Source organism: Danaus plexippus, chromosome 12, assembly GCF_018135715.1.
Source record: "Danaus plexippus chromosome 12, MEX_DaPlex, whole genome shotgun sequence".
NCBI classification, from domain to species: Eukaryota; Metazoa; Arthropoda; class Insecta; order Lepidoptera; family Nymphalidae; genus Danaus; species Danaus plexippus.
The window spans coordinates 3,368,491-3,379,555 of record NC_083545.1 but is presented as its reverse complement, the minus strand read 5'-3'; the positions used below and the strand labels follow the sequence as shown (position 1 = coordinate 3,379,555).

The following is an 11,065-nucleotide window of genomic DNA, read 5'->3' as shown; positions in this document are numbered from 1 at the left end:
ACCTATTATATTTCAGTGCGATAATAATGATATTATTACTTTGTGACATATTGTTAAAAGGACGATACTTATGCGACAACTTCACTTTTGAAACAGACTCAAACTGAATCGAAAAGGTTATAGAATATATTAAGAAACAATATCAACAGTTTTGGCCAGCGGAGATTCCTTTATACGCAACATTTCAAAAAAAAATATAATTTGCTGTTGATCTATAGAAAATGTGTAAAATAAGAAAAAAATGTGTGTAAAAAATTATGTAGATAATTAAAAATCCTTATATGAATAACGCTCAAATATCTTTTCATGTATAACTAAATTATAACAATGATTTAAAATCAAAGTAATAACACAAATCTTTCGGGTATCCTATTTTAACCGTAAATACTCAATACCAGAAGTGGGATGAAGGAAGCGCGCTTCCACAATAATAAGATCAATCGATATGAACCACAGAACTGGAGCCCTGAGAGGTATGCAAATTGAACGTAAACTCAGATTATATTCTACTTTAATTTGCTAACAAATTCAAAAGATCTTTTGTTAATTAAATGTATAAAGTAATTTCATTATTCCACTCATCAAATAATTTTCCGTAAAAGAGTGATTACTTTAGATAAATTAATTAAATCTATATAACTATACCTACTGTTAAACGTCGAACAGTAGAGATCTAGTCATTATTAAGTATATGTCGTCTTGTTACAAACTATATTATGAAGCAGTTATTATTATTGGGTTTCATAACATTTTATTTACAAATAAAATGGAAGGTGGACACCTCCACTTTGTATCTACTTATGCTTCAAATCTAAATTGTATATATTTACTTGTTATTATTTATAAAAATAAAATTTATTCGCTTATTTATTCGTCTTGCTATTGTTTGAGCATTGCAGCCGCTCACTGTGTAGGAGTAAAATGAAATGTTCTAGACCAAGTTTCGCTCGGATCAATTCGTCTCCACTGACCATTTAAGATGTGCGTTCCCACTCATGCGTGCAAGTTTTCCCCGATATTTGCTTATCATTCAGACATTAAAATAAATGTATTACGTTTCTCCTTATTAATAAATATTTAAATCTGTTATTAGTTACCTCGTTTTCTATTGAGAGCCTTTTATTATTCTTATTACATAATTATCAATTAATATGTAAAAAAAATGAGTTGTCGTCATAGTTGGGATTAAAGTAAACTATTTTAATTTTAGGATTTTTCTTTTTTATAAAAAAATTACCATAATATCTTTTGCAGTTTTCGAGGAGTCATAACCTTTTTTTAATTTACGAGTAAAATAAATAATATGATTTATATCTGCTTTCTGAATCGTATTGATCATGGTTGAAGTAATGAGATCATAAGCAGTATCATATATGGACACCACAATCATTTTCTTTAAGCAGAAGTATTTGATTATGTACTCAACCAAATATAAAGATCAGAGAAGAGCTGGCATAAAAATGTTTGAAATTACTGTTAGAAAATACGTGGACCACAAAAGTTTATGTAATATTTTCGAAATTATGTGTCGGCTCGCGATTGGAATATGGGCGAGCTAGGTGGCTCTGAAGTCTCATGGTTGTGAGAATTATCCTCCATTTTATAATACTTATTAAAATAAGCAGATGATTCAGGCGGGCCCCTTGACCACTGGCTAATCGACGATTAGCCTTGCTTATATGGGAGCCGTCCCCTCTACACAACTCACCTGATTCACTGATTGGTGGATGACGTCCGAGTCATTTTACTTATAAATAAAACTAAAATTATTATTTACAATCAAAAGTAATTTCATATTTATTTGTTTTTATTTACAAATCAATTGATTAGTTATGAATTTATTTCGAATAATACTTTTTAATCATTAATGCAAAAATATTTAATTCATAAATCAATGGACTTATTTCGAAAAACAAAGGCCGATATCTACAATTGAGTGATAATTAATATTATTTTAATTATTACACATTTATCATTAACGCAGACATATACATTAAAAAAAATGTATTTTTTCGATTTAGTCCACCTATGAATTACTATTATATTTTTTAATAATTATCGTGAATGACAAAAAGAGAATCACGAATACTTTCGTCTGATTTAATCATGATGAAAATTAAAAGGTAATATAATATAAAATAATTTATATTTATACAAAACTTATTTAAATTAATAGTTAAATATTTAAAAAACTGAAAATATCTTTGCTATACAAGTTTTTAAAAGCAATTTTTTTTATGGTGATAATCTTTTATTAATTTGACAAAATTTACTTCATTGTGAGTAAGTTAACATAATAGACATTATTTTGAAATAATATTTAATAACAAATCAGGGACATCATATAAAGAGGAAAATAAGTTATTGATTTATACAATTTCATTAACATTTGGGAGGATTTTAAATAATCGTTTCCTATTTGTTGGTTACTTCACAGACAATAAAGTTATTATATCGTTACTCTTGAGCTCAGTTAGACTCTTCTCCCAAGAGCATATTCAAAAGCTCAATTCCTAAGCTTCATATCACACGATGTTACTCATCAAACAGTGAAATAAACTTACACAATCTAGAACTCTAAAATTACTCAAAATATTCCATTATTTTTATTTGAGATAGTTTTAAATTAAATAATTATTTTACTGAAAAACTGTTGTTTTTATAGTGATATGGAAGTTAATAAAATAATTTATTTAACCTGTTAATTTTGATTGAATAAAACATATATATATATATATATAATCACAGTAGTCTTGAAAATAGTTTTTAAATCATTTAGATGTCGTTTCGTCGAATCAATTGAGTGATGATTGTATTATTGGTGGCTTCCTAGTCGTAATGGAATATATTTTTCAGGTCTATATTTTTCAATGAATTATAAAATTTATGTAACTATTGTTATTTTTTTATTTCAACTGTAATTATTACAAAAAAAACCAAGGCTACAGTAGGAAAATATATTGTTGTTATAGAATTTTACATAGGTATTCTGAAAAATTACATTTAATATATTTAATTCTTTAATTAAAATTTCCTTGCATTACTTTTTCAAATATTTATAACCAAAGACTTTTTATTTAAAAAATACAGCACCATAAAGCACAATTATAAATTTAGTAATAATTTTTTTTTATAAAACAATTATTAGTACAGATATATCTTTATACACACTTAAACACGATTAGAAATTTAATATTTGTTTTGACACATGTCCAACACAAAATGGGTCACTAGTTCGCAACTAGACCGTAGGTATTTAATTAGAATAACAAAGTTACGTGGAACTATTTTGTTATTCTGGAAAATAAATTTCTACCCAAATTTTTCATATTCATGTCAATATTTATATAAAATATGGGGATGCTTTAAAATAATGGTTTTGGCTCTCATAAAATTAAGTGACAATAAAAAAAATTAAACGTTTAAGAGCGCTTTTCTCATAAACCAGGTGTTAATCAGACCTCCCATGCTACTCCTCAACGTAAATTGTGATACGTAATATTTCACTGTAATGAAATAAGAAATGAACGTTTTGTAAATGGAAAATTGTTATCACCACAATTATTTTATTTATTATTTTCAAATTTATAATTTTCTTTAAGAAAATCGCAATAACTTTCCTCAAGACATATTTACGTAATCAGTAATAAAAACAGTAACTCTAAAAAAATGTATATGTCAAGTAACCAGAGCAAGTTTTATGTATCAGTCATTAATAAGTACAAAAATCATGCTCTCAATTATATCTACTATCTCTAAAATAAAAAATAACATTTTTAATTTAATAGGTAAATATTTCGAAATCATTAAATTTTGCTTGCTATTATTTCGTGCTGGTAGTTTGTACGTTGTTAGTCTACAAAAGAATTTAGACTAGAAAATGAAACAGAATATTATTTATTCATAAAGAGCTAAAATGTACCTAAGTTATATTTGAAAAATATATATATATTCTAGACCACGTAGCATTGAAAGTAGCTTGTTACTCTCAAAAAATGTCAAGTCATGCTTGTATTTTGGAATTCCAAAGGTAAAAACCAACGTTATTTCAATAAAATTGTAAAACCCTGATATAAACATACGACGTTTACAAAATAATAAATAACTCGCCATTCGAAGAGATGAACAATAGTAAAAATAATGCCAGCTACAAACTGCCAAAGTCAACGACGTCGGCTCCAAATCAATTAACGAAAACCAATTTATCAGAACTTGCTCGATGCAATTATACCATTCAATAGTTCCATCCACAACCTTTTGAAATATTCACAAGATCTTCAATCATAAAAATTGTTATCGATTTTGAAAAAAAATAGAAGAGTTATTTAAAAGGTACATTTTTGATGTATTATTAAAAAGAAAAAATACATTATGTCGGTCTTTTTTTTTTGGTTGATAATTTTATGATCGCCGAATCTTAAATATATTTCGTCCAGATATAAAAAAAAAGGATATGTTGATATCACGGAAAAGGCGAAAGGACAAATCACGACAATTTTCTCTTTTTGTACATGAATTATTATACCCTTAAGGGTTAATATATCCGGAACATCTTGTATCACTCAAAACGAAATATCACATTTTTATGTGTACCTTCCCGAGCATTAATAAAATCTTTTAAATTTATATATTACTAAATATGTACTTTATGCTTGAAATATTGTTTTTACATTTATAATTCCTTACCTTATTGTAATTCTATTAAATAATAGAAGTTTTTGCATATGTCTCTTTCTTAAAATTTAAAGAAATAAAATATATTGTTTCTATTTATTACTTGCTGGTTTTTTTTTGCAGTAGTTAATTAAAATAATAACAAAATGCTAATAACAAAATATGTGAATAATTAACACAATATTATCAAAGATCGAAATAAAAAAATGGAAAACTTCAAAAAATCTTTAAAAAAAAAATACAAAAAATATGAATACATGCAATAAAATATAATATACGGGTATACAATATAATAAATAATTCTACACAATGAAACAAGAGTTTGGAGATTTTAAAACTAAATGTTAAAAGTAGTTCAACAAATTTGACTATTTTGTGAACCACGTATGTTTTAGTGCAAATCATTGATTTATTTCTTAAACCTAAGAATTGAACGGACTTTATATTATATAAATAATTTATAATTCTGAGTGTATACATTTAAATACAACTTTATTTTTCATATTCACATAGCGTTTAATTATTTTACAGCGTATTCAAAGTTTTGCCTGATACTCAGTAACCGTGATGACGTTTAGACGAGATGAAAGATAAATTTAAATTTATGGAACACATTTTATTATAAAATAAACAGTGAGTTTCAAGTAAGGAAAGATAAGTAATAAAAATTTATATTGTTCCCTATAAGACTGACCGACGAAGACGTAATTTGTATTTCTTTCAAATAGTTTGTATCATTAATTTTATTCACAGAAATAAATTAACGGTGTACTTTTTAATTCAATTTGTAATTTCTAATTAGCTTTAATGACACTTTTCAAGTTGAAGGTAACAAACTAAGTTAACAAAAAAAAAGAGATGTATGTTGTTTTCTTTTTTAGAATTTATAGGATTTAAAATACTATTTGCTTAGATTTTTATTTGTAACTTTTATTTCAGACTGCCTTGTAATTTTGGCTAAACTGGATGAAACAAAAGTTTTTTTTGAGTATCTTAAAAACCCGAAAATATCACATAATAATATTTTGAGAGCTATGGTCATAACAGCCTTTGACTGCAATTAAAATTAATAAAAAACTAAATCACTAATATTTATTATATATCGACAAAAATTTATACAACGTAATTTTAATATAAATAAAGCCATGATGAGTATAAATGTTTACCTATGTTGAGTATCGTTAACACAATTCTATGATTGGATATTATTTAGTTTGCTACGTGTTAAACAAAGCCTTTTCATTGTCAAAGTTACAAAAACTAGTTTGGTCTCAAAATGTAACATATGTATGCCGAGAAAACCTTGTTGAGTATTGGTTCGAAAGGTTTTGTTTTGACGAATGCTTGTGAGACGTATTTTGCTTTTAATAGACAAGCAACTTTTGTGTCTAAATACATTATTGGTTAGGAAAGAACTACTTTATGATAATTATTAAAATTATAAAATATATTCGTAATATTATCTCGATTTCAAGACATTTATGTTTTAAGGTATCAATAAAACAAATAGTCAGTTAAATTTTTATTCCACTTCAGAATTTTTCAGCATGGTTTTGTAAATATCAAATTGCTAGGTATTTCCCGTAACGGAACTCTTCTCCTCGTTTTTGGCCAAAAGTTATAAGCAACAAAAATATATTTATTTAGCTTGAACCGACCATAATATACTTATATTATTAAATTATAATTTATGCCATAACAAAAATAATTAAATCCTCGTTTTATACATAGAAATATGAATATAATTTCTGTTAAGAGATTTGACAACGAAATATAAAATATATTTAATAAAGATATCTGTACAAACAAATACTATCTTAGGTCTTTATTTTGGTTCTTACAAATGCGATATTTTCTTTAATTATTATAAAAGTATGCATAAAATCATGCATAAATTAGAGACTTTTGATTTTCGTGAAGTTAGTTAGTACAAAGCTAGGGCTACCACTTCACAAAATGAAGATTCATCTCCAATACGTTCAGTGTAGGTTTTTCCATTGAAAACAAATTTTGAAAGAGGCAGTGTCAAATGCACTGTAAATTTCAGAGCCTTTGCAATTCTTCGGCTGCCTTCTGTAGTCATAATGGCTTGGCAAATCTTCGGATATGTACCATAAGGTTTATGAGGCATTAAATGAGCATACTTTGGTCCAAGATCTTTAACAAATAGTTGTGTCATAGTTAGGTCTTTATATTTTCTTGCAATGTTTATAGAGAATTGTGCGAGAAGTTTTCCTAATCCACAACGTCTGTGTCCACTTTTTGTGCCCAAGAACATTAGCTCAAAACTACAATCAACATTGTACCTGAAAATCATAAGAATTGTGAACGACATTGTGAAATGCTGATTCTTTATTTTAATTTCTCTATCGATATTACTTTCGTAGGTAGCAGTTTTTGAAGTGAAACTTCTTATGGGACTTCCAATAAGGTTGCATTAAATGTTTTACATTGAGGGACACAGAAAGAAAGATACACGAATATAGAAAGTAGGAGAGGCCAAAAGAGTGAGTCGGTAGATTCCATGTACTGCTCACGGTATTCTTGCTATGCAGCGAAATAAACAGTGCTAGCGTCGAGAAATTAGATAAAATACGCACTTGTTAATATATATTAATTAATTTATAATAGTTTTTATTTTTGTAGTTTGATTTGATACATATATAATTTACTAGAACACCATTCTATTTTAAAATTCTATGTATAAGAATTCTAAAAAGTGGATGTAAGCAATCCCACACACAATGCCACGGATTTAAGGTTTTGTCAAAGTACGTCTTTTGTGAATATCAATCGATTGTTTGGTTTCTTCTTACTTAAACGTAATCTCATTGTAAATTTATAGACTTAAATATTTTTCTACTCGAAAATGATAATTGCAAGATAAATTAAATTGTGAGGTGTATGCAATGTTAATAAAGTTTGTCTTAAAAAAACAAAATAAGTTCATTAAAAAATAATTTCTGCCCTTTCTTATTTTCATTTCCACATTACGAAGTTTTACTTCTTCTGCGCCAAGAGACTGCACGCATTATCTTATTTTAAACATACAAAACTGTCATGTTTCGTATGTTTTAGTACTTTTGTGAGGTAAATATCATTCAAATTTATTAAGTAACATATATGTCAGTTACGCATTTCAGAGTGATTGTTAATTTTTCTAGTTATATCATAAAAATGACTCCAAATTAAAAAAAATATTTCTGTTAATAACAAGTAAATTACATACTAACATGTTTTGTCCAATCAACAATTTCATTTTAATATTGGATAGTTATAATTTCATCATATAAATCAATGACTAGAAAAACTATACAAGCCTGTTAATATAAGGTTTTCTGTTTAATAGATTTACGTAATAAGCAACAAAACCATAAGTATGTTATAATAAATTTATCCTCACTTGTTGAAGAAATTGCATCTTCCATCAATATCAGCCATAAATTCTACAAGGGAACGAGATGAAGCTTGAGTGCAACGCTCTTCAGCAAAAATTGCAAAAAATGGTTTTTCTGAAGCATCCATTGATTGAACCTTAATGTTATAAAGTTTTGTTAACAAGAATAATAAAAAATTCTTTAAAAAGGAATTACGAAATGTTTGATTAGAAAATATTAATGATAATTAATGATAAAATATTATAATGTTATTTATTCACCTGTATTTTATTAAATAAAACTGCTGCAACTTCCCCAGTTTCAACTACGACTGCAACTACGGAGACACAATCAAGGGCGGCGTCTGCGCACAATTCCAGTAATTCTTCGATTGCTTTAGGATTATTTTTAACCTCAAGGGCTATTGATATAACCTCGTCTTTAAAGAAATCGTCTTCAATTATCTAGGAGACAAGCACGTAGAATAATTTTATAAAGGAATATTTTTTTCTCTTAAGTTTTTCGTTAATAGATTATTAAAATTTTATAACATTTAATAAATTTAACCTAAAAGGCTGCTTTTTGTTCGTCTCTCCCTCTCATTTATATACAACGTTTCGTAAAAAAATTAAAAAAAGATTAACGTGTTGTAAGTTTAAATAAAATATTATTCTTTAGTATTATAGGGTTCATAAGGAATGTATTTTAAATTTTCTGATAAGGTAACGTTATGGTTACCATCATAACAGCCGTTAGTATAAATGAGATTAATAAAAATATTCTGTCCAAAGCATTTGAGTTATTTTTTGTATTTTTACCTGATACTAGAAATGTTTATATAGTTAATTTTTTTAGAAATGTTGGATACATAATTATATAACAAGATAAAAGTCTTTTATTATGTAAGCATTTTAGTGGTGTTGATAATTACACAATTTCTACGACTTCAAAACTCATCATATAGATTGATGAATACATAATTATGTAATTACTGATATTCCTATATCACGCACAAAAATGTATTGTATGTAACAATGACCTACAATATATTTAAATTTATAAAATACATATTTATATTAACCGTTTATATAATATGTAGTCGGTGTAAAATGTAAATTCTTTCCAGGTTTGTATTTGTACAACAAATACAAGCCTGGAAAGTGTCACTAAAAAAAGTATCACTGAAATTTAAATTTAGAAATTGTGTCAAAATTATTTAAAAAAAACTAAATTCGACGAATTTAATATCTCTATGATATTACTTACTTTTAAGGCACCCAAAAATGTTTCAGTAGACAGAGATTCAATTCTGTATTTTCCTAAAAAGCATGGAATGTTTATAAATTTTAGTGAATATAATAAAAAAATATGTGGTTTCAAACAGCATAATTTTTACTATTAAATAGAGGTAATAGTGCAAAAAGGTGCAAACGTTCAGTAGATAAATTGAAATCATCCCTGTAAACAAACAATTTTTTTTTTGTCCAGTCTGGTGCCTAGAGTATGGAATGAAAATTTTAGATATTTACTTTTGAATGATATGAAGTTTATAAAAATATATTTTTAATATTCCATTCCTAATAATCTTTTAATCAAAGTTTTATAAAATAAAAATACTATTTTATTAATGAAACGAAACAAAATAGATTTAGAAGAATATTTTTGATGAAAATTTGAATTATAATTATTTAACATAAACTCATTTTTTTAAATTTCAGATGTTTAATTTTATTAATATAATATATATATATATATCCATACCATCGTTTGTCGTGAATGGTTCCATGTTTTGTATGATGAATTGATGCTGAATTCGCTCTTACTGCACACTTTATTAATATATTAATATTTACACTTCACGATCGCTCGCTTCGGTGTTTGGAAAGAGAATGTTAACAGGAGAATTTAGACGACGATCGTCTAGAAAATTTTTATGCTAACAAGATGATACGCGGGGAGGATGGGTAGGAATAGAAATTAAAATTGCTTCCGTTACTTTCATAAATACCTCTAACAGTATTCATATTAGTTGATAATCTGTTGATTATATCTTTCATATTAACCATGACTTATGTTTAAAACTTAATTAATAATATGATAGTTTATAGTACATTTTCCGTTTAAAACTTTAGATTGACATGCTTTTTCTAATTTAAATAAAACTAAATTTTCTTCTTCTTTTTTTTTCTACATTTTTTCTAAATTTAGGTTAAAAGCCAATTTGCAAATATGTATGTATATCGTCCTTATTGATTAAGTGCACAATATCGCTGATATTGAGCATCGTTATAGAGATAGTAAAAAATCAGATAATAAGACAAGAATCAAATAAATTTTAATCCGTGTTATATAATAGAGTTTGTAAAATACTGTTGTTTTGTCTTTTATCCACTTTTTTTTTAAATACCTTTAATTTTTAAAAACAAAGTTTGAAGAATATATTCCTTTAAATTTAAAAAAGTAAATGTATTTCCGCGTATGATTACTCTTATTCAATATTAATGGTCAGTTTCTTTTTTTTTATTGATACAGTAGAACCTCTATAAATCGAATATCAAGGGAGACGCCAAAAAATTCGAGTTATAGAGTTTTCGAAATATATAGAATTTCGACTTATTATTAGACTAGATGGATTATTCGACATAAAGAAGTTGAGATTCATTCTTATAAATTTTGAGTTGGAGAGGTAAAATAAATGAAACAATTCAATATGCAGAGATGCCAAGCTTTATCAGCCATTCTCATGGCGTGCAATACATATATAGTAATAATTTTATTTTCATGTTCCTGACAACTTCTTTTCTATACAAGGACTTAAAGTTTTTAATGATACCTTGATACCATAGGCTGTAATTTTGATGTGGTGTTTGCGGGCAGATATTGGATTGTAACAGCTTTCAATTTTGGAATATCATTATGGGCTCTACAATTATCGAGGAAAAACAAGATTTTTCTTTTTTTCTTTAGCAATTTTCTTATCAATATTTATGAGCCAGTCTTTGAAAATTGCAGAA

At 26.4% G+C, this 11,065-nt stretch overlaps 1 protein-coding gene across 1 annotated transcript; it reads right to left on the bottom strand.

Annotated features, from left to right (window-relative positions):
* Positions 1-6,213: 6,213 nt before the first annotated feature.
* LOC116772490 (uncharacterized) lies at positions 6,214-9,959 on the bottom strand. The gene is made up of 5 exons (XM_032664701.2): positions 9,813-9,959; positions 9,318-9,370; positions 8,333-8,515; positions 8,078-8,208; positions 6,214-6,980 (listed from the first exon to the last, which is right to left on the bottom strand). Exons 1-5 carry the CDS (start codon positions 9,835-9,837, stop codon positions 6,599-6,601), a joined length of 774 nt encoding a protein of 257 aa, XP_032520592.2. The 5' UTR covers positions 9,838-9,959; the 3' UTR covers positions 6,214-6,598.
* Between the last annotated feature and the right edge of the window lie 1,106 nt (positions 9,960-11,065).

Excerpts from the sequence above, each read along its gene's own strand:
- LOC116772490 (XM_032664701.2), bottom strand. The coding sequence starts at position 9,837 with ATGGAACCATTCACGACAAACGATG. Across the intron at positions 9,371-9,812 it reads ACCATTCACGACAAACGATG|GAAAATACAGAATTGAATCT; the intron begins GTATGGATATAT and ends CATGCTTTTTAG. Across the intron at positions 6,981-8,077 it reads AGATGCAATTTCTTCAACAA|GTACAATGTTGATTGTAGTT; the intron begins GTGAGGATAAAT and ends TATGATTTTCAG.